The sequence below is a fragment of the Kwoniella bestiolae genome, chromosome 1 (assembly GCF_000512585.2).
Source record: "Kwoniella bestiolae CBS 10118 chromosome 1, complete sequence".
NCBI lineage: Eukaryota > Fungi > Basidiomycota > Tremellomycetes > Tremellales > Cryptococcaceae > Kwoniella > Kwoniella bestiolae.
The window spans coordinates 2,633,310-2,660,049 of NC_089241.1; the positions used below are offsets into that span (position 1 = coordinate 2,633,310).

Sequence of the window (26,740 nt, forward strand, 5' to 3'; positions counted from 1 at the left end):
GCGGATAGAATGGAATGAGGAATGACGGTGAACAGAATATGACATCAACGGCAACTAGATATACATAATAACAGTCAGTCTTGTTCATGCATGTGTTGTATACATCTTGCACTGTCACTCTAGTATAGACCATGCTGGCAGCTGTCCAGTGTGCCCATCTCTGAGCTGCTAATATTAAAAAAAGGAGATGAAAGAGAACAGTGAATGAGATGTGGATATCCGATAAAACCCGCTAGTTCCTAAAGCGATTATTGCATCATCATATAGCTACGAGTAGTAACTTACAAGACTACCCAATCACGTCGAGACACATCTCCATGGCAGCTTATACAACTCTTGTCCCATCTGGTTGCATACCAGCGGTCAGCAAGATATACATCGATGCAGAGAACGGTACCAGTGACGGGTTTACGAACTGCCTTGCTCCATCAAAGGGCACCCGTGCCAGCTGTAAATGGGGTATCTAAGCCTATGAAGCCAGGCGGTGAGTTATGTTTGATGACACTCAAGATACACATCGTTGATATATCATATTCACCTTAGGATACGCAGATGGCTGTGCCGATATAGCATATGCACTGCGCTCTGCAGGAGAAACAATCATTACACCGGTATCGCAACCAGATCCAGTCAAAGACCTCGATTGGTCATTCCCTGATACTGTTTCTGGAGTGAGGGAAGCGGTCGAGAGGGGTGCAAACGTGTTATGGGCGAATACAAACCTACATTCACTTCATGCGATAGTGGAGATTCAAGACGAATTGATCCAAAAGGGAATACGGCTGTTTGGGCAGAATCCGCTTCTGGTAGAGAAGTATGATGACAAGGAATGGGCAAATCGATGGTTAGCAAAGCAGAAAGGCTTGGAAACTTCTTTCCCGAAAAGTATGTTATACCGTACAGGTGATCAAGGTGAAGCCGGGAATTTCCCATTGCCTGCTATGGCGAAACCAGTGAGAGGAAGAGGATCACATGGAGTTACCAAGGTTTCAACTGCAGAGGAGCTCATGATGGCTTTGGACAAATTATTGAAGGAGTCGGACGCGGTCCTGCTAGAAGTGAGTAGATCTGGCGAATCATTGTGGTTTCCTGACTCGGTCGTAATCTAGGAATACCTCGATGGGGAAGAGATCACTATCACTGTCATGCCTCCAGGTGATTATACAGTCAGTACACCTCAACTTACCGAGTACTTAGAATGTTCGACTGATCATGAGCACAGGCTGTCGGGGAGAAGAAGGACTATTGGGCGCTGCCTGTTGTGTATAGGTTTGACCAGATAGACGGTGAGCAACAGGTGCATATGGTCATCTAAGCAAAGCTAACCGGGTTATAGGTGTGATGCCCTGGAATGGGACTGTCCCAGTCACTGAGAACTCCCGAGTGATCACACCCGAAGAATCCGATGCAGACCGTGCATACTCTGACACACAAGCCAAGTGTGTCCTGGTAGCTCAGCTGTTAGAGGCGACGGCTCCTATCAGAATAGACTGTCGTAGGCTGTCAGAAGGAGGACCTTTTGTGCTGTTCGACGTCAACGTTAAACCTGTACGTGAAAACATTGGGTACAGGTAACGCACAGAGTGGCTTGCTGATTCATGCTCACTCGAGTAGAATGCTGGAGGCCCAGGAAGACCAGGAAGAGATGGTCAAGCGGCTCTGACTACCATGTCCGCTGAAGCGATAGGTTGGGATTGGCCAGAATTTGCTGTGAACCTGTTGAGGACAGCTCAACCACTTGCTGCAGTGTTATCTCATGGCAAATAGACGCGTTCTGCTTTCAATTTGTCACATGTCGTGTGAGCGTAGATACATGTAGAAGGATAGATCCCCCATTGAGGTCGTGTGCTGGTCAAAGTCTTTTCAATATGAATTATCCGCCTCGACTGCTATCAGAAAGGTCATTTGAGCAAGTCTGCATTCCGCATCCATCGGCCTACCGCCCATTACTGCCAACATGCCTGTCTTTAACAGACAAGGTGAGAGGTCTATCGAAATCTCCCACACTTCGTGTCACACCAAGTCAAACACCGCTTGACTCCCCTTGCATCTTACGACCCGAATCATAGAAGGTGGCAACAAACGGCCGTTCAGCAGAGCTGTTTTGACTGTGAGGACACCGGGACCGTATGGCTCGACCACCTCCTCAATCACATGACCCCGCGACCACGTCGGCTTCATTGTTACGAGACCTTTGTCGATCAGATCAGTCTGAAACTTGCAACTTCCGCCGCCGGAACAATGATGTCTCTGAACAGACACTTCTCACACAGCTGATGGGGACGACATCAGTCCGCGGTCGGATCACGAGCACTGGAACAAGTCCCGGACCGCCAGCTTATTCTGTCTCATCGGTGCAGTCGGCGCCGGTTCCAGAAGGAAATCTGCATGTGTCAACTGATCCCGTTTGAGTTTGTATATCGTCACCGGTTAAGTATGGATTAATTGAAAACCGAAATGCGAAAGAAATGTAGGATGAGTCCTGCTGGAGCACACCAGTTGGAGTGCCTGCTGATGATCACTCCCTGAAAGCTGAGTCGCGATTGTCTCTTTAGAAATCGTTTTATTTCCTTTTAGAGTTATTCGTTGAACTAGCTAGGCACCGTTCTGTCCATGCCAAGATCTCCGATTGATGTTTGTGACGTTACATTTGGTTGATCAAGCACTCTGGGTCTAATGCCTGTCGGTGTGATTTTGCGCCGTAGAGTACGAATTCTCCAGTTAAGCCTCTTCCTGGGATTTCGGGCGAGTCTCCCTGGTCTGCTGCGTGAGTGTCCTCTCGGCCCGCTGGGTCGAGTAGCCATATTTAGTCTTTATGTTTTTTTCAGTGTTTTGTGGGGGTACAGGGACTTTGACAGAGGAATTCCGGAGTCCCCTCGCCGGAAGCGTTGGGGCCTCTTGGCATCTGCCCAAAGTAGCGACCTAAACAGAAAGATATCCCTGTCTGTGTATACGGGAATGAGAAAGTCCGACCGGACCGCACAATCATCATTGGATGTGTCTTTGAGCCAACGAACAAAGAGCGTAGATCCAAGCGCGATCTTTGTTAATTAATATACATTATATAAGGATCTTTGCGCAAAGGGAGTTTTTTGTTTCTTTCCTTTTCTTCATACTCGCCATCCATCGTCCCGACAACTCAACACATTGTTCAATATGGCTACCGAGAAACACTATTCCCCCACCCATCTCGAGGATGAGAAGGTCGTTCAACAGGAGCACATCGAGGTCGCTCACACTCTTGACCCGGAGGCAGGACACGCTCCCGCAAAGAAGGGAGCGAACACTCAACTCGATGATGCCGCTCGATTGTTAGCAGAAGCTGGTGGGCATGTCGAGTACACTCCCCAGGAGTCCAAGAGAGTTCTTCGATTGATCGATCTCTACGTGTGTCTGCCCATGTGTTTGGTATATTTCATCCAGCAAGTAAGTACGCAATCCACGCGTCTTCTCGCAATAATGGCTAGTCAGCTGACGCTCTTGTGAGCAGCTCGATAAATCATCCGTCTCCTACTCTGCGGTTTTCGGTTTGCAAAAGGAGACCGGCTTGGTAGGCACTCAGTACAGCTGGGTAAGTGAGGTTTACATGCATGGTTTGAGCAATCTGATGCTTATGGTCTCATTTTATGCAGCTTTCTAGTATCGTCTACATCGCCCAACTCATTTGTCAACCTCTTTCATCATACGCCTTGATCGTCTTCCCCGTCAAATACTGGGTCATGTTCAACATGATCTCCTGGAGTATTGTCACCATCGTCACTTGTGTCGGCAAGAATTTCACCGGTTTGCTCATCTGTCGATTGTTCCTTGGTATCTTTGAAGCTACCATCCTCCCATCATTCGTCTTGATCACCCAAATGTGGTGGGTTAGACGAGAACAATCATACCGAACTATTGCCTATCAAATTGCCAACTCGTTCGCTGCTATCTTTGGTCCTCTCCTGTCTTACGCCATTGGTAAAGCCACCGAAAGCTCCAATGTCATCAAGCCTTACCAAGGTATCTTCTTGTTCATGGGTTCCTTCAGTTTAGCCTTGGTCCCCCTCGTTTGGTACTTAATGCCCAACTCTCCTACCACCGCCAAATTCTTGAGAAAAGGAAACGACAGGCTTATCGCCATTGACCGATTGAAGGAGAACAACACTGGTACCAAGGTATGTTTTTCCACACTGTCGTCATTGGCTCCAGCTGACAAATGCTCTGTAGGCCTCCAAATTCAAGTGGAGCCAAGTTTGGGAGACCTACAAAGACCCCAAGACCTACATGTGGGCTGGTATGTGGTTCTGTGCCGCTTGTCCTTCCGGTGGTATCGGTGCTTTCGGTGGTCTTATCACCAAGGTGAGCTGAGCTTGAAGTATTGTCGGTCCTTTTGCTAATCTGTCGAAATCAGGGTTTCGGTTTCGACACTTTCACCACCATTCTCATGCAAATCCCAACCGGTGCCATCGGTATCACTGCTCTTTTGATCTCCATCTACGTTACCAACCGAATCAAGATGAGATGGCCCGTCATTGCGTGAGTGATCGGCTCGCCCTGATGATCTAGCATTACAAAGCTGACCTCCTCGCTCAGTGTCATCGTGCTCTTCCCCATCGCTGGTGCGCTTTCTCTTACTCAAGTCAACCACAAGAAGACTGGTGGTCTCATGGCTTCATACTATGTTGCTTACCTCTTCTCTGCCATTCGTGAGTTGTCCCGGGCCAAATTCGACGGGAAAATTACTGATCTGGCTTTCAGAACCTTTGCTCATCTCATGGTGTAACTTGAACGCTGCTGGTACTACCAAGCGAGTTGTCACCACTGCTACCATGTTCGGTGCCCTTACCATTGGTAACGTGAGTACCCATTCCGTTGATTTCGATGTAACGGGTGCTGATACAATTTCATAGGTTATTGGACCTCAGGTTTACCTCGCTAGGGAAGCCCCCTACTATCACACCGGTCTTTACGTCGACATCGCCTGTTGGTGTGTCGAGTTCATCCTCGTCGTCTCCATGGGTTTCCACCTCAGACGTCTTAACAGAAAGCAAGAAGCTCGACGAGTCGCCATGGGTTTGCCTGCCAACCTCAAGGATATCTCTATCATGTCTACTGCTGAGGCCGATGCCTACAAGATCGAATTGGAACAAATGATGGCCGCCGCTGGTGTCAACCGAGACTTGCTCAACCAGAACTCATTCGACGATATGACCGATTTCGAGTGAGTGAACCCCTTAGATCGGTATATCTTGACTTGCGCTTACATCATTGCTTCCGCAGGAACCCCATGTTCATGTACGTCTTGTAAGAATGCTGTGCAAGGAAAATATTATATGTGAACGGTTTTGATAGTTTAATTACTCATGGGATGTAAGATATAAAGGGAAGCAGATCAACGGAAAGGGCATCTGGGTAATCATTTATAGTATTCATCGGTTTATGTACATCTAGTTATGGGCGGGATATGCATCGATGTGAAGTTTGAGCTTATCCGATTGCTAGACACAAAGCAGAATTACAAACCCAAAGATGATTTCTCAGACTTCGACGACCGTCTTCTTAACACTGGCAGTCTCTTTCAAGTTATATTTAATCTCGTGCTGGGGTCTGATTATCCAGTCACATTCCTCATACTGTTTAAATCTAGCTAGTACACAGTACACTTCCACATTCCACCATCACTCGTCATATACAGAAGCCATATTTTCAGTAGGGAGTTTGACACGGGGGCCCAAGTATCTCTTCTTGGCGTATCCGAACCATAATGCTATAAGCAGCAGACCAAAGAATGCGGCGTAAACGATCACTGAGACTCTAGTCAGCCATGATAATTACAACATTGGAAGATCGAGGACCTCTTACCGTAATTCATGTTATCTGGAGTGACAGGCTACAGGGGCAGTCAGATCACCTGTCAGCTATGTCCTCCCATCGCGACCGAAAGAGATTTAGACTTACTCTGGCTGCAGGGAACACATATATGACGAGAGATTGGACAACGAAGAAAATGGAAATGATATTGCAGACGATACCCCATTTTCCAAGGTTGTGCTGTCGATCGGGGAAGAGCTTATTCAACTTCGTACGACCTCCAAACAGCATACACGCACAGGGCACGGCTGAACCGGAAGTCAGCCTGATTACAAGATGCTGTATTTCAAGATGGAAACTCACTATACGAAATGAAGAAGAAGATTGTGGATCCACCGGTGAGGGAATTGAACGCAGCGGCTGGACCAAATTGAACCAGGCCGACGAGCAGAGCAATGATAACGGAGAGGATTATGCCATATATAGGTTCTCCGAGCTTCACCGTCATGAACACATGTCCATACGGTAACATACCATCCCTAGCAAATGCCATGAGAGTACGTCCTGCGGAAATTGTGTTTCCTCTGGTGGCGTTACTGAATACAATGAGAAGGATCAAAATGAAAATGGTAGTGGCGGCTCTGGAATTTGTAGCATCCATGCAGATTTGAGCGAACGGGAGTCTGTAATAACGGAAAGAAGGTTCAGTACGTGGCGCAGGGCGTGTACCGACACCTACCCGTATGTAGTTCCCAGAACTCGATCAACATCGCTTATCGCAAATAGAACACACACCACAATCACCCAGGCGGAGATACCGCTAAACAGGATGGTCCAATTGGCGGCCTTGGGACCTTCCTTCTTGGCGTTGGGAAGTTCCTCGGAAACATGATAGACGATATCAAAACCGATGAAAGCGTAGGACGAAGGGAGAAGACCAATGAGCCATGCGATGACAGGGGAGTTCCAGCCTGTTTCGTTGGTGACTCCAGCGAAGACATAGGACTAGGATTTAATTCAGCTTTTTTCGTAAACTGCAATAGCGCTACACTGACTGCCGAAGCCTTGGGACTAGCTTTTGCCAAGAGCGTGACTATGATGACCAACGAGCCGACTATGGACAGCACCATAAGACCCATTTCAAGTCTTCGATTGGCTCTGCGTGTCGTCATTAGGAAAATCTAAACGAGGACAACGAGCTGCAGCATATCACTCACTTTGATCCAACTCCCAATGCAGAAAGAGGAGCGAACATCGTCATGGCGACAAAGAGGCCATACTGCTTGGCCGGAGTCAAGACGAAGTCTGGGTTGTTCACGAGGATAATAGAAGTAACCATGTTGGCTGAATGCAATGGTCACTCAACTATGATCAATAATTTGTGCACTTGAGATTACTTACTGCATAGAAAAGCCGCTGCAGCTATACCCAACCATAAACCGATTACGTTGGACATACCAGTGAACCAACTGATGGCAGCTCTTGTCCTAGGAGGACTCAGCATCGCTGCCCAGTGATACTGTCCGCCTGCCGTAGGAAATACAGCGAACATCTCGCCATGACTAAGTACATTCGCCATGGTACACGACGTAGCGTAAATGAAGCCGTAGACCACTGTTAGGCGTGTCAGCTTCCGTGGTAACGCGAGGTACGTGTACTTACCTGCGGTGGGACCACCCGCGGTGAGGATCGTGGTAAGACTGACAACCAATGCTACCCAACTGTTGATACAAGAGAATGCTAGACTGAAAACGCTCCAGAAACTGAAGGCATGTTTATCTAAAGGTCGAACCTCTTCATGGGTATCCTGTCCAGACCCCAAGGGTATCTCTGTGATCTTCATATCCTCGGAAGGGGAGTTTTTATCGTTTACTCCCATCTTGGCAACGTTACTGGTGTCCTTTATCTTGTGTTATATGGTCGAAAGAGTAGAGACGCGATGGAATAAAGGAAGATGAACCAGCCGAACGGGAGTCAGAGCAGCTTATAGCTCCAAGCATATCTTGCAGGACTCTTGATACTTCTGTAATCTCGGGTAAAGTGGGAGACGATTTCGGTTAAAACTGTATGTAAATCGAATCATATGATATGAACCAAGATATCCAGAATAAACCGATTCACTGGAATCACATAATTGCCAAAATCTAACATCTGTTCTCATTGGCTCAGAGAGGGACGAGTGACCCTGAGCTGGCTAGGCCTGCAATATAATCGCTGCCTGCTATCATCCAATCATAAACTCGAGCTCAAATTTCGGTAAAAAGTAAAAAGGTTGCTTGTCCGATATATAGGACATGTTTTAGATACGAAAGATCAAGGGCAAGAAGCGTGGGGCAACTAACGGACAGAAGCCCGAAGCTCATGCCAACCCGATGAGTATAACCGAGACATCACTGCATTATAGAATAGTTCTAGTATAAAAGAAATCAAGGTAGTAGTTGAAACTTCCTTGTACCCCATCCTTTCGGCTTCTCGCCGATCCTCTTCCGCAATATATGCTTGTTACAACGTTACCCTCTACAAGGCGTTTGATGCACAAGAGAAGGGCTTCTTGACGGAACCGGAGCTGTTGGGATTGCGGGAGCCCGTCAGTGTGGTCTAGGTGTACGTCGACGATGAGCACTTACTAGTCAGTGACGATTGCGTCAACACTGGTGTAAAGACCGGGGCCGAGCATGAATAGACCGAGGACGAAGATGATGATGTTGATAATACTCATGGTGGTCATCTTCCAGTTTGCCCAGAGTCTGTTCTTGTTGAGATGGTAGTACGCAACAGCCCAGAAAATGAACCCGAAGAAGGAGTCAAAAGCGGCAGACATGATACCAAGGAAATCTCCCATACTTGGAATGATGCTGAGGACAGGGTCAGCATATATGCGCATGAACATATAAGGTCACACTCACTTTCCGAGCACGAAGGCGACGGCCCAGATAAAGATATCGATGGCGATCCAAGTACCCCACCCGACGATGCTGTGAGAGTGGGCGTGTCTAGAATTTCCAAGGATTCGCTTGAAGATGAACTTGGCAGCGACGTTGCCGTAGATGGTACCGATAACAACAGTAGGGATGAGGACAAAAGCGAAAGCGGACTTTTTGGCCCAAGGTTCGGAAAGGGAACCGATGATAGGAGCAGTAGCGTATTGACCGTTGTAGTAGTATCCAACAGCAGCGGTGACACTGAAGAGGATGAGTTGAAGACCAGTCAAACTGGCAAGGGCTTTGGGGAAATCTTGAGGTCGCTTCATCTCAGCGATGAATGAGGGGTACTGGGGTCGAAGTCAGCGGTGTTCAATGGGTTGACTGCAACAGTAGACATACCAAAATTTGACCAATCCACAAGAAAGTGATGCTGTGGGTCAGGCAACCGGGTCAGCAAAGCTCCGAACGGATGTGGAAGCATGAAGCTCACTTGAGAACAGCGTTCGTTCCAGCAACGAAACCGGGTGCGCCTGGTAAACCGATACTTGTCTTGACCTCTCCAAGTTCTGGGTAATTTCCTCCGTAGCCATACAGTGGGTGGTCTTCGATTCCAGCGTACACCATGGAAAGGATGATGGCGATACCCATGGCAACGGCAGAAACGACGGACATGATAGAGACGTGGTTGAGGGTTCTGGGAAGGGACACGATGACTAATGAGTCGACGTTGTAAGTGAAAATCTCAATGACCGGAGGCACAGCACTCACCTCCTATGACCGCAGTGACGGCCTGGAAACCAACGGTGCAGATAGCACTGTCACTGAGGGTATTGAAGACTGGGATGCAATCAGCTGACATATTCTGTGATCGGATCACAGAAGACTCACTTTTAGCCCCGGTGAAGACGTGGAATCCAACTGCAGAGGGTCAGCTCAAGTTTGAACTGTACCACATGTTGACTCACTCAAGAAGATGTTGTTCAATAAAAGCATCAGACCGGTAAGCTCGAAAGCGATTCGAGGGACAGATGGCTATGGACAATGTCAGCGTGTGCCAGCAAGATGGTCCAGGCTTGGCTTACGAAAAGGATGGCAGCGATATCACAGATATCATGAGCTTCGGGATGTTTCATACAGAATTGCCAGAGGATGTAGGAGGTGTCTACAAGAGGAGTGAGCAGGAGTTGCGTTAGTTGATGGTGATGAACTCACACCATGTGACAATACCTAAACCGAAGGTGATGAAGAAACCGCAAACCTGATAACAATCCATCAGCGTTCAACACGCTTTTGCCAAGAATCGTAAATAGCAATAACTCACCCAGCCAAGAACACTCCAACTCCAAGCTAAGGCGAGAATGGCCAAACAGACGTATTCACCGAAGAGAAGGAGGGTAGCCTTTTGCCAACTGAGTGTTCTATATTTGATATCATGGTCTTGCTCTTCAATAGCCAGGGCGGTGAAGGCGTCCACTTCTACCTTATCATGCTGAGTCTTGTGCGACTCGGGATCGTACACGGCTTGATCGGCGAGCTGTTCGGAACGCCGATATCAGCTCGGGCCTGGTCTGCTTATCATCTGCGAGGTGATGGGAAGCGTCAGGTCAAACTCACCATCTTGATATGTACTGTATGTGTTCACCAATTGTGTGTGAATGCTCTTGGTATGTTAATGAGAAAGAGAGAGAGAGAGAGGATCAGACGATGGTGGGGTGAACTATGAGAGATCGATTGTTATATATGGTGTTGGAGTTGGAAGTAACCATCTACTTTTTCTCTTTTTTAGCTCGGGTAGGAGATGTGATGTAAACGTTGGATGTTAGTCCTTTCGCCCTTGCGTCCTTCCCTCTTTCCCTGTGTCCGAACAGGTACAACCATTATTATTGCTTTACATGCGATCTGCAAGATATGTATAAAATAGCAGCAAAAACAAAATCTTCAGAAAACAAATCGATGTCGTGATATGATGAAAAAGTTGCCAAATCCATCAAGTACTCGGCTCATCCGCCCTTGTGGTACGACTGTTTGTTGTGGTGGGAACCAACGAGAACAGGGTTTTCCATGTGGTTGTTCGAAAGCCGTCTTGGCAGACTGGGTGAGAGGTAAGAAATAGCCCAAACAACATGTACGTCACATCTCTTTCGACAAACCCTGATTTCCGCATTGGTATGCATTGGTATGCATTGGTATGCGGAGCATCTCGATCTCACTCTCATTGCGTTTCATGGCGTCAGACGTGTTATCTGGAATTTTTGGGAGATTATCGATTGCATCACATATTTGTCAATGCTTGCACTGCTTGCGTGATTGTTGGGGTTTTGTACATTGCCTTTGACTGAGCACTCTCATGATGGATCTTCGTTCGGCCACCCGAATGTATTGGCAAGGCTCGCGTGAAATGATGTAACAGCGATCAAAGGTGACAATGTCAGCTCTTTTACGCTCGTGGGTCTCAATCGTGCACAGTAAATTCCTCCTACACCGTTTTAAACAAAACATCAGGCTATGGTGAAAAAGGCCTTTACCTCATACACCTGATAACAATGTGGAATACGTATGGCTGCATGACATACTTGGCGCATTATCGACAGAGCAAGACAGCAGGCATCGATAATTGAACAGTCTTTGCATCCGCTTGTCGTATGTACCTCGATACAATCATTAGATCTCATGACAGATTGTGCGTAATCCAAGATACCCTTGACTTTCCCCTTTCCATCCGCATCGTGAAGTTCTGCGAATTGGCTCGCTGTGATCAGTGAGTATGAAGTAACAGAAGCAAAAGCCCATCAAATAAATGGCAGGAAGACTATGAAAGGCGCTCAAGCTCCATCAACACTGCCTAAGATAGATTACCAGGCATGTTGAGATACCAAAGGACTGTCTGCACGCGAAATCTATAGATTGTAAACGTAAGGTTGGAAGAATGTGATTCGACTACAATCACAGAATCATTTCATTAGCATCGACAGACAATTTGACAAAGCTCATTGCTGTGACGTGCTGCTCTTCAATGCCACGAGACCAACGCTGCAATCCCAGTCACTCTCCGTTTCCTGTGACAGTCATATTGTGTTGCCAGGCATGGGACGATTGCCCAATCGACACAACGTATATCCATCGCTTCTCATAGGTCGTATTCATGAGACGACTCACGGGATCTATTTAGGCTCGTAGACAGAAACTCCAAACAGCTTCTTAACAAACCAGCTATGCGGTGCTACTAAGATTGGACCACCTCTCCAAAATGGTACAACATCTCCCTTCCCGGGCAGCCGGCTCCTCCTCCTTTGCTCGACTGGTCTGGTCCAGTCACCAGTCTGAAATCTTTTCACATCTTCAGCTTCGACTAAGCCTGTTTTCTGATCCGCTGCCATACACCAGAAACTGACCACATGTCCGAAATCTATGGCTCGCGCGGTCAGACCTTGACTGCGATGTGATTGATCATTGCTGTACAGCGAGATCACCCCAGATAATGAGTATGAGGGTTGGTCGATTTTGACATGTTCCAGCTGCGTCCGAATGGCAGTGGGCTGCAAGCTAGGGACGTGGACCGAGCGAAAGTACTGTGGGAACGGATTACAAATGATCTTCAATCCGATGGCGATGGCGAAGGAGAGGGGGAAATTCAGGCCTAAGTTAAGCAATTGCCGAAGAGCAGATAGAACGGTCACGTTCTTTGACGATGCATTCTGGGCGAATTGAAGCAGATGACGTTGATACGGAGCGAGTGTTGTCATGGCGGGTCGTTGAGGCGAGGCATGATTTCGAATGAAAAGCGTACCCAGTCTTCAACCTGTTTTGCTCATTGTCGATCATCAGCGTGACGACCATATTGAATGCCCTATGTCGATCGAGTGATACATTTCGGTAACATGATGTACTGTATTCCCGGTGTAAGGTGTATCGCGTGTGATAAGGTGCTCACGGTTAAATCCGATGAATTAGCGCCCACACTGCGTGTGCACCCACCCCTCTCTGACCGCAATGGTCCTCATCGCGATCAAGATATAACATAGCAGGGAAGCGTGTGCTTGTTGTTCGGGTTCCTTTCTTCTTCCCTCCATCAATATTCTCGCCACCATGGGGTCACAAGTATCGACTGCTCGTTCACCTGCTGTCGACAAGCCTCAAGTCCTCACGGAAAAGGTTCCATTGCCTGAAGATGCTTCGCTCCAGGCCCACCCAATGGAGTCACCTTTCGACTCGTTGAGTATCAGGGAGCTTGACAAGTGGTCCGAGGACTTTGACAAGGTGAGTAGCCTGTGATGTTGAGTCTGCTCCGTACGCTAACATTGTTGTGAAGAATCCCACATTCGCTTTATCTCGTCTTGTACTAAGCAAGGCAGATCCGGTCTTATCCTTGTCTTCCCGTGCAGCGCTCATCCACGACGCCAAGATATTCAACCTTAGACTCAAGGGCACCGGCGCAAACGGCGAGTATCCAGGACCTAGGGTTAATCAAGCCAGTTCAGGACGATGCTGGTTATTCGCGACAAGTGAGTTGGAATCATCGACATATGGAGCTGACACGTAATTTCAGCCAATGTGTTGCGATACAGCGTCATCGAGCAACTTAAGCTAGGGGAGTTTGAGTTGTCGCAAAACTACTTGTTCTTCTATGATAAGCTGGAGAAGGCGAACTACTATTTAGAGTGAGTGAGGGAACACATTTGACCTGCTAATCAAGACGTAGGAACATACTTGAACTTCTCGACGAACCCCTCAACGGACGACTTCTTGCGTACCTCAACCAAGCACCCGTGAATGATGGCGGACAGTGGGATATGGCGGTGAACCTGATCGGTGAGTTTTCCAATCAAAGAGTAATCACTGACTCTCTTAGAGAAATACGGCGTCATCCCGAAGACACTCTACCCCGAAGCATTCTCATCTACTGCCTCGAGTCGGCTCGACTCTCTCCTCACCTCCAAGCTTCGGGAATATGCCGTGCGCTTACGGGCAGCAGCGAAGCGGACCAATAATGTGGATGATTTAAGGAAATCCAAGGCTCAATTCATGTCCGAAATATTCTCGACCCTCAGCATCGCCCTCGGCTCACCTCCGAAGCCAGATCAAAAGCTCACTTGGGAGTACTACGATCGCGACGACAAATTTCATTCTTGGACAGGCACACCAAGGGAGTTTTATGCGCAGTTTGGCAAGCGCAAAGGAATGGATCCTAAGGACAGTTTTAGTATCATCAACGATCCTAGAAATGAATATGGCAAGCTTTACTCTGTCGAAAGATTAGGCAACGTATGGAAAGGGAAAGCCGTGCGATGTGAGTTTGACTCCAATCGGATTGAACTGACAATCAGATGTCAACGCACCTATCACCGTCCTCGAAGATGCCGTCATTGCTGGCATTAAAGCCAACACACCGCTCTTCTTCGGATGCGACGTCGGCAAGGCCAGTAACACACCTGAAGGTGTAATGGATTGCCAGGTCTATGATCTCAAAGCTGCTTATGGCTTCGAGCTTGGAATGAACAAAGCCCAAAGATTGGAGACGGGCGAAAGCTCAATGACACATGCTATGGTCATCACTGCTGTTCATCTTGATGAGTCCGGTCGGCCCCTACGATACAAAGTCGAGAACAGCTGGTCTGAATCGGCAGGCGAGAAGGGCTGGTTCATGATGACCGCGGATTGGTTCAAGGAATACGTCTTCCAGGTAGTAGTACCACAGTCTATAGTGGACAGAAAATGGAGTAACGTTCTACAGCAAGAGCCTGTGATGTTGAAGCCATGGGATCCGATGGTGAGTTTCCTTTGAAATGAATCCTTCTGACGTGTTTTAGGGATCTCTCGCCTGATCGTGGAACATGCGATGTTGTATAACAAGTCAAACCCAGTTGTCTCTCCGAATGAATGTAACATCTCATGAATATCGCTTCGCGCAAAGCATAGCTATCCCCGGACTGATGACTTGCCCTTTGGCCTTTCACATATCTTTGGCTCGCCTTGAGTAGAGTAACTCAGCCTATATTGCTTTTCGACCAGTCCTGCATATCACGGGTGTAACGATTCGGCACACTCTCTTTGATCTAGGTACTGCTCCAGGCTCTGACAATCGTCCACTTACCGCTGAGTATTTGACTCATACAGTGGTAACTCGTAATTCAGCTGCCAACGGTATCGGTGGGTGGGACTTGCCGATAGGATGTGTCAGATTTGTCACTGTGAGTCCTGCTTCAAAGCTATGTTAGCATTTGGCGGATCGATTGGAAAGAGAAAAGACAATCACCATTGACATTCCAGCGATGTTGTCGAGGTTAAACTCCTGCGCCAACATCATAGGATCCCAAAATTGATGAAGCTGTTTTCGCCATGAGCTGCAGCATTTTCGAAGATATGACACCTTCACTTACGAGGTGATCAATACTGTTCGACTGCACGGGCGGAGACGTCGAGCTGGATCCGGTGACTGGCGCGATCTCGGGTAGATCCGAAGCTATGTGCTGCTGAATCGCCTCTGGAATAGATTTGATGATACCTTCAATGTCTTTATTCGGAGTCTGACCAGAAGCAGCGGGCGATCTGGTGGATATCGAAGTGGCTTTTTGGGTGCCCCGTCCGACGCGCTCAATGAATCTGGTCCGCCAGCCCAGAAGACCAGCGTCGGTCTCGGTGTCGCTATCTGGCTCCTGAGCCTCTTGGGGACCCTGTTGCGATTGTTCGATGCGATCAAGAGCCCTTTGACGCAGACGCAACAGCCATCGAAGGTTCTGTACCAGACGGGGAGCAGCTCGACCGTGAACCGTTTCCGTGTAGATTCCAATGACCTGCCCCATCGCGCCGAGAGCGATGGGGACCAGCTCATTCTGAGGACTCATCAGTATGAGAGTTCCGAGGCATACGGCCGAGTTGAATGCGTGGTACTGGTGTCAATAGGAGTCGTGAGTCAGCGCTTTGACGACGAGAATTCACGGTTGACATACCCAACACCACCAATGTCTAGCTGTAACGCTTGGGTGAAGGGCGTATAGACCACAAACGATTTGGATGATGACCTGTCATCAGATATTAGCACTCATTGTGGAAGATTTCAAAAGATTTACATTACTCCGCTCCACTACCGATAGGTAAGCTTGTCCGTATGGGGTTCGAAGCGGATCTGTCGGACATTCTATAAGTGCTCGCATGAAATAAGGCCTATACAGGTTGACAATGGTTTCGGATACTATCATGGACAGAGAGAATTGCTACAGACCAGCTATCGTCAGGAGCGGTTCACAGTGATTAACGACGGCTCACCTCGAAAGTTCGTCTCAAATCTCTCTTGTTCACTTCTGGACTTTCGGCGACCGCTGAGCTGGCATCTGAGTAGAGGGATGGCAGTGCTACGAGCGCAGTCCGACAACGCAGATGGAAGGGTATTGAGCTTTCGAACGTTCGACTACAACACCATTCATTAGTGTATGTCAACAGAGAAGCTGGAGTCAACCCCTCACAGGTTGTCATATAGTCCAATGACGGTATCGTACGAGCAGCCCCTGGTGTTCAGCACAGCTTGTAAAACCCTACCACGATTAAAGCGTCAGCTGCCTTAAACGCAATCGGTGGACTCTAACTTACGACTTGGCAATCTGCGCCAACTCAAATTTCTTTGTATGATAGCTTGGTTGCAACATGTGAGCTCCAACAGAAGGTTTTTCAGAAGGGAATTTTGTATCGATGAATTCTGCTGGAATCGCATATGGCCTGGAGAAACAATTGGCCTATGCGAGTGTGAGTCGACATGCGACCTACATTGATGAATTCGTGCACGTACTTGAAAGATCTCTGCCGAATGGCTTTCCCAGAATATGCGTCTGTTATTGAGTATGAGCGAAATCCCACCTGTTCATTGACTAACATGGAACCCACTCACCGCCGTTCCTCAACAGTTCCCGAAGGCAGATTCCATTTCTCGCCATCTTGATGCAGCCCCATCTGTACCTGATCAGCTTGGATAAAAGGGTTGTAGACTTACAGCTTGGATGATTCGCATGGCAAGTCCCCATAGTGTCCAAGCAGAGTCGCCATTTCGACCCTTGTCGGTTTCCCTAATGCAGCTGAGTCAGTCTTATCTTGAGGCCGAGACCGATGCGATGAGCATTCTCACAAGTGGAAATGAGCCATAATGATCTGTACGTCGGTTCAGCTTCAGCCCATTTGCTCGACGTTCTGATTGACTACTCACCACCGTCTGCACACCCGCAACAGTATTATTTGTCATAAAATTCCCTTTCGTCAAGCAGTCCTCCGAGCAAAGCATGTACTCTTCGGCCGAAGTATCGTCAGGTCGTAACTCCAGATTGTGCAGAGCACCCATTGCAAGAACGATGAACAGTAGGCCCAGCTCTTGAAATTGATTTTTGGAGTGTCGAAATTCTTGATTTAGACCTGCCATATAATTATAGACAGTCTCAACGACCTTCTTGACATTGACACGAGTCACTATCTCATAGCTGGATCCACTCGTCAACACGTGTAGGATATAAGAACGATTGTATCACTCACGACCACCCGAAATACCGGTAATAAGAATCGATGAGAGCCTCAGCTTCTTCATACGAGGGCAAGGCAGATGCAAGAGATCGGAAAGATAGTGAACCATGGGCGCTTAGATGGCCTGCGAGGGGGAACCCAAGATGTGTTCGAGACTGAGATACTGCTGCTGGATGAGAAGGAGACACTGCCCGAGAGAAACTTGGGGTCTCATTACCTTCAGGAACTTCTGCCTGTGAACAGTCTCAGTTGGCTTCGCTCGTTTTATGAGCGCTATGCTCAAACACTCACATCCTTAAGCCATTCACTGGCTGCCGACGGTCCAAGATACTTCGAGCTACCGGTATGTGACATGACCAACGTGCCATGACTGAGTTCTGCTGTTGGCGAGGGATCAGCATCCCCGAGTCTGGCATGTTGGCTACTAACGGTCGTCGTAGATGGCTGCGGGAATGGTATCGATGGTCTTGTCCATTCTTCCAGAGGATCGCTTTCAGACGCTTGAGAAGGATACACGAACAAGGGGGCTTGGGGTGATACTTCTGTGGACAGTGGAGGTAGAGTGGATGAGGATGGCACAGGCAGGTCGCCGTTGGCATGCACAACGGTGAAGGATTCGGGTGCAGTGATGTTACCGGAAGTCGAGGTGGGATCTGATTGCTCAGGACGTGTCTCTTGGGGTGGTGTAAGGGGTGCTGAGGAGATACTGGCTCTACGGTCTACCGATTCCGAGCGATGGATGGAACCCAGCTTTGCTTTCTTTTTCTCACTGCCAGATGGGTCAAATGGACGTTCACTCATTCTGCACTGAGGTCACTCACATCCTGGGTCCCTCCCTCGCGCCATCCGGACACAAATGTTGACAACCTCTTTTCACACAATTATCACATGGGACTGCGACCGGAAAGACGTGAGCGTGCACATGTCATTCCGCTACTTAGCGTCACTTGCCCGTTCTGTCACATTTGAGCTTCAGCCGGCGACATTCTGTGAGGACATGCTGTTAGTATGAGGAGTTATCACTGTTGAAGGAATGACGACATACCTGCACAGTTCAGATGTGACCTCCGCTTCCTTTTCTTGATGGGTTTTTGAACAGAACTCTCATGTTCCTTGTCCTGGGGAGTGTGTGACGACATCGAGTGTGGGATGGAGCGTTGCGGAGATTTCAATCTTGTCGTGGGCTGGCTTGGTCCTTGATGGTTCCGACTATGTAAAGCTATTGAAGCGTCGATGATTGTGGGATCAACAGAAATCACATGTCAGACCGCGAGAACACTTAACTCCGCTTGACAATGACAAAGGGATTAACGCCGTTTCCGTTTGGGGAAAATCGCGTCAGTTACCGCCGGCGATTGTGTCGTTCAGAGCCGTGTCGTGGCGGTTCCGCCGGCCCTCTTGATTTCTGCGAACTTGGCCTCACTGACAGATGACCGATCGATGGCGTCTTTCAATCACAGCGTTGAATATGGATGCTCGCAAAGGCTACATTCGAGTGTGATTACATTGGACTACAGGCAGGCAGTTACACTCTCCGCGAAACTGCGCATACTTTCCGGTCACGAGTGGAATTCTGTGAGGGTTCATTTGGCATCCACACTGTCCACTCATTGATTGCTTGTGCTCCAATTGACTGGAGAATCCGATTCAGAGACACTCTTGCAGGTTTGCGTTTCTCGCCAGCATATCGTACAAGACATCGATTCATAGCGAGATATACATTTAACATAAACACGATGACCTCTTTTTCCACCCGAAACTGGGAGATCGAGACTAGCTATATACTTTGTGGGAATCACTCTGACGCTCATGCAGTGTGGCTTCTTGGTAAACCTCCTGAATGTTCTACCGCTGTTTATACTTTGCCAACTTGCTCATCAGAAGGAGAAGCACTAGCTCCCATGGGAGCATCTTGTCGTCCTTCTTGTCTCAATTTGTGCTCCCGTCGAATTTCTCGAGACTTGGCAACTCCAAAACCGTAATTGTAAATGATCTGGATTTCTTCGAGAGATAGACCCGAAGGTTCAGGGTAGCAGAAGTAGATGAAGATGAGACCGGCCTAGACAACGCATTCAGCTATATTCTCCTTCCCATGAAGCTCCAGTTGACTCACCAGACAGATCCCGGCGTAGAGTGCGAACGTAGGTGTAGGACCAATGGCATTCATCAAAGTCAAAAAGGTAGCTGAGATAAGGATGTTGGCGGCCCAGACTCCTCCAGCGAGTACGGAGGATCCAATACCCCTCATCTCAAGGGGGAAGACCTCGCCGACAGTCCAAGTGATGTTACCCGAACCGGTGGCATAGAACGCGATGAAGACGACCATCATACCGAGCATCATGTTAGACCATTGCTTGGGGTAGACCGCGCCTTCGACCAATCGATGTCCAGTCTCACCTGTCATTTGCCAGAAAGCTACAGCAGCAAGGGCAAGACCGGCGATCATACCAGGGTAAGTCGATAAAAGGATTCGCCTCTTTCCAACGCGGTCAAGAAGGAACATGGCCACAAAAGTGAAGAACCAATTGGTACCGGAGACAATGAGGCCCACAGCGGTGGGGTTGTCGAAACCAGCCATGCTAAAGATGGTAGCGGCGTAGTACACTAGAAGGATCTTCATTAGCTGATAAAGGTCTAGCCTCATGTGTTCGACTTACTCAAAGAGTTGAAACCACATAATTGTTGGAAGATTCCGATACCGAGGGCAGTGATTGCGGGTTTTCGGTACTTCCCTTCGCTCAACAGAAGTCTCAGGCGAGCTTTCAGATTGTTTTGCCTGGTGAACTCCGCAGAAATACCGACGACTTCTTCCAAGGCAGCAAACTTGACTGCGATGTAGTCTTCAGACATGCCACGGTAGCTTCGTTGAATTGTACTGAGTGCAGCTTCCCTGTTGCCTCGCAAGAGATCGTATCGAGGTGACTCAGGCATGTAGTGGCTGGAACGGGAGGTCAGTGGAGGAAGTTTGAGAGGTCCCACCTACGACTGTACTCACATGGCGACCGCTTGAACAAGGGCGGGGGCGATTCCGATACCGAATTGGATCCTCCAGCCGTTGTGACCAGTAAGAGGGATACCAATGCAGTAAGATACGAATTGACCGCCAGTGATTGCGAGGGACTGGATCGTGACTAAAGCGCCCCTGAATCGAGTAGGAGCGACTTCGGCGATGTAGAGAGGTGCGATCGCCGCCGCAGTACCAACACCCAGACCAAGAACTGCTCGTCCCACGATCATTTGTGGTACAGAGTAGGAGGCACAGATGATGATAGCCCCAATGGTGAACCATACATCGCCGACGGCAAGTACCCATTTTCGACCAATCTTGTCAGCCATGGAGCCGGATGAGAGGGCACTAACAGGTGGTGTTTAGCGTTGTTTACGAGTGATTTCTTCACGCCTCACTCACCCAACCAAGGCCCCACAGGAAGTGGCGGTAGAGATCCACTCTTTCTCTTGGTCAGCAAGGATATGTCCGAAATCGTCTTTGATAGAGACCAAGGCTGCCGAGATGACACCAGTATCATATCCAAAGCAGAATCCAGATACGGCCGCCACGAAGGATAACATGAGCACGAAGCTCGTAAGCTAGTAAATTGTCAGGAGGCGATCGCATCTGAACAAGAGGCGGACCAGTGACCTACCTTCTCGCTTCTTTCGCCTACCATCAAAGTGTCATCGTGAAGTGCAGCTGGATCAATACGGTTGATAGGACCGGTGTGTTCGACGTGGGAGATGGTGGCCTTCTCAAGCTGACTCGTAGCTCGAGATTGTAAGGCTGGCCTGGTTGGGGTATATGTTTCGATACCATAATTCTTTTCGTCAGACATTGCGAATGGGTGGAAGACCGAGTTCGGGCTGGCAGTCTTTCTGAGATGATTAGCTTGATGTGTGCTTGGAAGTTGAGGTGGGTGGCGGTGACTGAAACGAAATCGCGTCGAGGATGTCTTATATATCCTTTGAGATCTGTTCCAGCCTCTGAGGGTCACATGACGCCTTAGACAGTACGGCTCAACACGGGGCTTACCCTCATACACCGTATGCCCCGCTTCGTCAAAAACGGGGACCCAGAGGGAGGGCCTTCATTTGCCCTACTCAGGGATGACGAGCATGTCTGAGCGTGGGACATGGATGGAAGCGGATTTGTGCCTGTAGTACGAAGGACAAGCAACGATGTACGTAAAAATGGAACGGAGGAATGCATCAAAGCCGCCTGTGAAATACAGCTTCCATGGACTTCATCTGGCGACATCTTTGGACAATGACTTGCTAGACGATGCTGCAGAGCCGAGAATTGCCATATCCGCCAGATCAAGCAGTGTGTGCGAACAACCGTATGAAGCCGTGAAGCTGCTTTTGCCGCTGCCAGGGAGCGGGTAGAAGAACGTGGTAACCGTTATTTGCGACTTCCACTGCCGAAGTGGACTTTACGGAGAACAAATGCATTCCTGATGCGTTGAACATCATGGCGGAGATGAATCCTAAGAAGTTGGTTAATGGATCGTAGGTCGTGCGCACAAGCGGGAACAGTACTGGAGTTGGCTTGGCCGCCGGACCGCTGAGAAGGCGAAGGGGGTCGTTCTTGGCTGATCCGAGAGCTGAGTAATCAGGCAGTTTTTTCTGCTGACAGGGTTTGCATACACAGTGGCCTGTTCGATCGCCATGTGGGACAATTCCAGACTGCTGTGTCATATGCATACATGTATGTTACTCGAAGATCAATCAAGCTACTAAATCGGACGCCTACTCTAACCCTGGCGCAAGCTCTCGAGGGTCTTTACCACCTTGTATCCCCGCTTTCAATGAAACAAGCCTCCATCCACCATCCACTGGGATATCGATACCATTCAGACCAACGTTTTCGATGATATATTGGACGGTAGGAGTTATTTGATCAGCTGTGAGAGGTACCCGAGGGAATGTTGCGGTCTTGAGGAGATCATCGGAAAAGTATGTTGAGAAGTTGGCAGTCATTGCCGATACAACGATAGCTGAGACAGCAATTGGGTTGAGGGTCAGTTATATGACCTGTGAGAGAGGTCGAACATTTACTCACATGGAGAGATAGATACAACTCGGATACCAGAGGGACCGAGGAAGTCGGAGAAGGCTATGTGGGTTCCATGTTAGATTCATCTCTGTATATTGCTAAAGTAGGATCAACGTACACTTCGTGATCCCAACAACCGCGGTTTTGGTAGGTCCGTACGATAACACACGCGCATAAGGATTGGCAGCGGCAGATGCGAAATTGACTATAACCCCTCGTTCTTCCGTGCTGGTCCAGAAAGGAGCGTGTTTGTCAGTGCCATCAGGATGGTTCAAGGGTTTGTTGATCGCGTCGGCGACATGAGCGTTGACGATAAATGTACCGGTGACATTGATGTCGAGCATCTGAAAGGAGGTTGAAGGTCAGACAAGAGCTTAGGACACAAAAACAGAAGGATCCCGCATCGGACTCACTTTTTTGAAATTAGGAATAGACTCCGCAATATCGTTTGTCCACTCCCTCTTGATCGCCACTCCCGCACAATGAACCGCCCCTTTGAGGTTCCCCAGAGTCTCCACGACATCTGCTACGGCAGCTTTGACTGCATCTGAATCTGTGATATCGACTTTGTAGTACTTTGCTTTATCTCCAACTCCAAGTTCTTGCGCGAACGCCTGACCTTTGTCGTCCGAGATGATGTCGAACAAAGCCACAGAGGCTCCTTGAGAAGAGAGTGACCTCGCAGTCGCTCCACCAATACCGCCAGTACCACCGGTGATCACCTTTGATCATGCCGTCAGGGAAAGTCCACGAGGTTGCAGTGGTGGGTAAGACTCACGAAAGTATTCCCAGAGATCTTCATTGTATCTTATAGATCGTATTTGGGCGTTTAAGCGAGAGTATAGGTAGAGAGAGATGCGGAATTGTGTCAACGAAGTGTATGGGGATTAAGATAGAACAAAAGTGGGATATACATGATCGCAACGATATATATGGAACTTCATATGCATTGTCAATCGGTGGACGGTCCGGTCAAGTCAGAGAAGACGGAGCCGGTGTTGTTGGTCGAAAACATCAGATCAGAAGACTATTCGTATGTTGGCTTTGTAAATTGCATGATTGTCCTCGACGGCAGTAATCTGCATCACCCGAGCGGTCTTTAGAGAGAACAGCCCCTAAGCTCGCATATGGATCAAACAAGGAGATCGCTTTTTACCGTTTTGCACAAAGCGGAAGCGGACTTACCGTATTGCACTACCATCAATCACACTTGTTGAATCACCAGATACCATAATCGAGCAAGGGCAATCAATCTTCGGTCCGAACCCGTTGTCAAAGATAACGTTTTCGAAGCGGAATAGACGTGTGTAACACTGAGCGATCCAAATCGTACAAAAAGGCTCCATGCACACTGTTAGAATGATGTGGAAACCCCCCTGTCAGGTCAAACGTCACCTTAACAACGCAAGAATCATCCCAAAATGGCTACCTATCTCACCTTACCAGCCGATCTTCCCAATCACGATCAAGGCTTTCGACCTGATGAAGATGTGAACCACCAAGTGCACACTATTGCTCAACACTGGTTATCGCAAGTGGAGAGAGCTGCTATGACCAATGACAGTGACTTATTCGCCTCATTATTTGTAAAGAACGGTTTCTGGCGTGATATCCTCGCTTTCACAAACGATTATAGATCTATACGCTCGGGTAATATCGCGAAGGCTGCTAAAGTGAGTGTGACAAAAATCGGAACGGAAGGTGACATACTGACCAAAGAGACACGTGTGCCATAGGCTCGATTCCCAGTCGTTAAAGCTCGCGATTTTACTTTCGCGGAAAAGCAACCTTCCGTTGAACATCCCTTCCCCGATGTCACCTTTGTTTCGGTTCACTTCGACTTCCAGACTGAGACTGGACCCGCATACGGTATCGCTGCGTTGGTCTATGAGGAGAAACAATGGAAAGCTTTCACCGTTTTCACGCTGTTAGAAGGTATACACGGCCATAAGCAAAAGGTTGGGGCGAATAGGGCTAGAGGTACACACAATGCCAGTATATCTTATGATGAACAGTTGGCCGAGGCCAGGGAGTTTTCTGATTCCAGCCCGGAAGTCCTCATCGGTGAGTGATATGTTCATCTTGCAATGGTACGTCTGCTGATGATGTTATAGTCGGTGGTGGTCACAATGGGCTTGCTGCTGCGGCCCAACTCAATACTCTTGGGGTTTCCAACTTGGTGATTGATACGTACAAGAGAGTCGGTGACAACTGGAGGCTCAGGTATCGGTGAGTGATGCGAAGACTATCAGTGCTGCTGATGCAATCGATCAATCCTCTTCGGTCGGCTCTGACAACGCTGACACCCCGCGCTACAGATCATTATCCCTTCACGACCCTGTCTATGCAAACCATCTTCCTTTCTACCCCTTTCCAGAGAACTGGCCCATCTTCACACCGGCTGGTAAACTTGCAAACTTCTTGGAATCATATGTGGATGTGTTGGAAATAAACGTGTGGACCGAATCATCCCTCGATCCCAAACGAACCAAGTTTAACGAGTCTACCAAGAAGTGGGATGTTGTCATCAACCGGACCCATATTAGCGGCAAGAGAGAGACTAGAGAGTTCTCGGTCGGTCATATAATTCTTGCCACAGGTCTCGGTGGTGGTAAGCCAAAGATGCCTCCGCCATTCCCCGGACAAAATGAATGGGACGGAAGGGTTGTCCACTCGAGCAAGCATACCTCTGGGTCTGACTGGAGGGGTAAGAAGGCTTTGGTGGTGGGAGCTTGTACCTCTGCGCATGATGTGAGTGATAGACCACGTTGGTTGAAATCATGGCTAACTCTGTTATAGCTATGTGTCGACTTTGCCAAGAACGGAGCGGATGTTACGATGCTACAACGATCTCCAACATATGTCATGTCGGTTGACAAGGGTATGGCCATGCTAGGTGAGTCTTTAGTTGCTTCAAAACAGGCCGGATTTCGCTGACCTATGTATCAGTGTCCGGTCTCTACGGCCCACATGGACCACCCACCGATGTCGCGGACAGAATAGCCGAGAGTAACCCCAAGATCATCGCGAAGCTTTATCACAAACGACTCATCCCTCAATTGGCTGAGCAAGACAAAGACATGCTCGATGGGCTGAAGAAAGCTGGATTCCATTCGTGGCTAGGTCCTGAAAAGGCAGGGTTCCTGATGAGTGAGTGGTCTAGGCAAAGTCCGATGCTCAAATGCTGACCATGCTTCACAGTGGCTCTTGAAAAGGCTGGTGGATACTACTTCTCCACTGGAGGATCAGAGATGATAATCAACGGCGATATCAAGGTCAAACAGGGCGAGATCGCTTCGTTTGATCCTAAATCTTCTATCACCTTCAAGGACGGTTCCAAAGAACAATACGACGTCGTTGTCTTCGCCACTGGGTACACTGGTTTCCCAGACACGATTCGAGCTACCGTCGGTGAACAGTACGCGGAGACGTTCAACCCCGTGTGGGGTCTTGACGAAGAGGGCGAGATCCGAGGTGTCGCCCGAGAATCCAATATCCCCAACCTCTTCTTCCTTGTCGGTAACCTTTCGGCTTGTCGATTGTCCTCCAAGGTGCTCGCTTTGCAGATCCTGGCTCAGAGGGAAGGTATCTTCGGGGAGCGATACACATACGCCAAGCAAAAAGCCGATGGTGATATTGATGATGCCACGGTATTCAAGGCGATCAATGGGGTGAACGGGCATCTAGAGGTTGCAGAAGACAAGGTATAGGGTTTCATCTTTTTGTAGATACATACCATAAAGACGCAAAAGGACAATGACTGGACATGCATACCTTATGATGTGACGAGTGTCTTATTTTAATGCTTGTACTCGATGCTGCGTATGGTGTAGGAGGCAATCATCAGGCAAAGCTCAAGATAGAACTCGTTCACGAACAACGATCATGGGCAAACATCCATAAAGTTTACGCCTTGTCTGTTTGAGAAACCCGAGGCGGCCATTGAGGATGCGTGTAGACAGTTCAGGAGGAATCGAGATCTGAATCGGAAAATATGTTTCGTTTGTTACGCCCTAGCAGCATTCTGATTCAACTTTGATTGCAACTAGGCAGCTTCACTAATGTGTCAAGAGGCTCCATGGACTTCTGAACGAGGCGCTATCATCCATGCGGGGTACAGTTCTGTGAGACAGAAATAGCATACACTATCCAACTAGTCATTTTTAAAGGTACAGTATATGGTAATTCTCTCTTTAAGAACTTCGCTCAATCGACTGCTGCTGTATACATTAAGACTACTAAAGGTGGTGAGTCTATCACCGATTTGTGTAAGAGGTCGAACGATGAATTAGATACGAAGTCGAAGCGCGATGCGATGTGCGATATAACGAGTATGCGAGAGTATGCGATATACATTGCTTGAGGGGGCTTCTACAAGACTGATCTTATGGATCACCTATTTATACCTTGTGCTTCGAGTCTTTGCTACGAGCACTTCCGACTAGTCGTTTGGACGAACTCGTATCCGCTTGCGAAG

The 26,740-nt window shown here is 48.4% G+C and overlaps 10 protein-coding genes across 10 annotated transcripts; 4 read left to right on the forward strand and 6 right to left on the reverse strand.

The window, feature by feature from the left end:
• Positions 1 to 381: 381 nt before the first annotated feature.
• I302_100997 (uncharacterized protein) lies at positions 382 to 1,767 on the forward strand (the record flags this gene model as incomplete). The annotated part of the gene is made up of 6 exons (XM_019191009.1): positions 382 to 484; positions 544 to 1,058; positions 1,110 to 1,166; positions 1,238 to 1,286; positions 1,337 to 1,548; positions 1,615 to 1,767. The coding sequence occupies 6 exons, from the start codon at positions 382 to 384 to the stop codon at positions 1,765 to 1,767; spliced, it is 1,089 nt and encodes a 362-aa protein (XP_019047757.1).
• Positions 1,768 to 3,156: 1,389 nt separating this feature from the next.
• I302_100998 (uncharacterized protein) lies at positions 3,157 to 5,287 on the forward strand (the record flags this gene model as incomplete). Its single annotated transcript, XM_065869187.1, has 9 exons — positions 3,157 to 3,426; positions 3,491 to 3,571; positions 3,633 to 4,154; positions 4,207 to 4,338; positions 4,391 to 4,515; positions 4,573 to 4,685; positions 4,738 to 4,835; positions 4,890 to 5,200; positions 5,260 to 5,287. The coding sequence occupies 9 exons, from the start codon at positions 3,157 to 3,159 to the stop codon at positions 5,285 to 5,287; spliced, it is 1,680 nt and encodes a 559-aa protein (XP_065725259.1).
• Positions 5,288 to 5,657: 370 nt separating this feature from the next.
• On the reverse strand, positions 5,658 to 7,669 carry I302_100999 (uncharacterized protein; the record flags this gene model as incomplete). Its single annotated transcript, XM_019191011.1, has 9 exons — positions 5,658 to 5,785; positions 5,842 to 5,869; positions 5,938 to 6,098; positions 6,154 to 6,473; positions 6,530 to 6,795; positions 6,846 to 6,948; positions 7,008 to 7,134; positions 7,192 to 7,404; positions 7,453 to 7,669. The coding sequence occupies 9 exons, from the start codon at positions 7,667 to 7,669 to the stop codon at positions 5,658 to 5,660; spliced, it is 1,563 nt and encodes a 520-aa protein (XP_019047759.1).
• A 638-nt stretch (positions 7,670 to 8,307) lies between these two features.
• Positions 8,308 to 10,331, reverse strand: I302_101000 (uncharacterized protein; the record flags this gene model as incomplete). Its single annotated transcript, XM_019191012.2, has 12 exons — positions 8,308 to 8,356; positions 8,418 to 8,645; positions 8,697 to 9,061; positions 9,114 to 9,144; positions 9,205 to 9,427; positions 9,483 to 9,551; positions 9,603 to 9,632; positions 9,680 to 9,746; positions 9,797 to 9,876; positions 9,927 to 9,972; positions 10,036 to 10,248; positions 10,329 to 10,331. 12 exons carry the CDS (start codon positions 10,329 to 10,331, stop codon positions 8,308 to 8,310), a joined length of 1,404 nt encoding a protein of 467 aa, XP_019047760.2.
• Positions 10,332 to 11,875: 1,544 nt separating this feature from the next.
• On the reverse strand, positions 11,876 to 12,457 carry I302_101001 (uncharacterized protein; the record flags this gene model as incomplete). Its single annotated transcript, XM_019191013.1, has 1 exon — positions 11,876 to 12,457. One exon carries the CDS (start codon positions 12,455 to 12,457, stop codon positions 11,876 to 11,878), a length of 582 nt encoding a protein of 193 aa, XP_019047761.1.
• Positions 12,458 to 12,800: 343 nt separating this feature from the next.
• On the forward strand, positions 12,801 to 14,496 carry I302_101002 (uncharacterized protein; the record flags this gene model as incomplete). The annotated part of the gene is made up of 5 exons (XM_065869188.1): positions 12,801 to 12,971; positions 13,024 to 13,216; positions 13,261 to 13,372; positions 13,718 to 14,001; positions 14,093 to 14,496. 5 exons carry the CDS (start codon positions 12,801 to 12,803, stop codon positions 14,494 to 14,496), a joined length of 1,164 nt encoding a protein of 387 aa, XP_065725260.1.
• A 429-nt stretch (positions 14,497 to 14,925) lies between these two features.
• I302_101003 (uncharacterized protein) lies at positions 14,926 to 18,014 on the reverse strand (the record flags this gene model as incomplete). Its single annotated transcript, XM_065869189.1, has 14 exons — positions 14,926 to 15,039; positions 15,092 to 15,601; positions 15,662 to 15,733; positions 15,782 to 15,925; positions 15,978 to 16,119; positions 16,175 to 16,243; positions 16,299 to 16,441; positions 16,495 to 16,534; positions 16,594 to 16,631; positions 16,696 to 16,768; positions 16,828 to 16,850; positions 16,906 to 17,173; positions 17,226 to 17,446; positions 17,505 to 18,014. The coding sequence occupies 14 exons, from the start codon at positions 18,012 to 18,014 to the stop codon at positions 14,926 to 14,928; spliced, it is 2,367 nt and encodes a 788-aa protein (XP_065725261.1).
• Positions 18,015 to 19,068: 1,054 nt separating this feature from the next.
• Positions 19,069 to 21,043, reverse strand: I302_101004 (uncharacterized protein; the record flags this gene model as incomplete). Its single annotated transcript, XM_019191016.1, has 6 exons — positions 19,069 to 19,272; positions 19,327 to 19,817; positions 19,871 to 20,151; positions 20,209 to 20,568; positions 20,623 to 20,801; positions 20,858 to 21,043. The coding sequence occupies 6 exons, from the start codon at positions 21,041 to 21,043 to the stop codon at positions 19,069 to 19,071; spliced, it is 1,701 nt and encodes a 566-aa protein (XP_019047764.1).
• Positions 21,044 to 21,956: 913 nt separating this feature from the next.
• On the reverse strand, positions 21,957 to 23,065 carry I302_101005 (uncharacterized protein; the record flags this gene model as incomplete). Its single annotated transcript, XM_019191017.1, has 5 exons — positions 21,957 to 22,204; positions 22,270 to 22,323; positions 22,382 to 22,607; positions 22,677 to 22,985; positions 23,042 to 23,065. 5 exons carry the CDS (start codon positions 23,063 to 23,065, stop codon positions 21,957 to 21,959), a joined length of 861 nt encoding a protein of 286 aa, XP_019047765.1.
• A 619-nt stretch (positions 23,066 to 23,684) lies between these two features.
• I302_101006 (uncharacterized protein) lies at positions 23,685 to 25,973 on the forward strand (the record flags this gene model as incomplete). Its single annotated transcript, XM_019191018.1, has 7 exons — positions 23,685 to 23,936; positions 24,000 to 24,327; positions 24,378 to 24,492; positions 24,582 to 25,014; positions 25,063 to 25,159; positions 25,213 to 25,413; positions 25,465 to 25,973. 7 exons carry the CDS (start codon positions 23,685 to 23,687, stop codon positions 25,971 to 25,973), a joined length of 1,935 nt encoding a protein of 644 aa, XP_019047766.1.
• Positions 25,974 to 26,740: the final 767 nt, after the last annotated feature.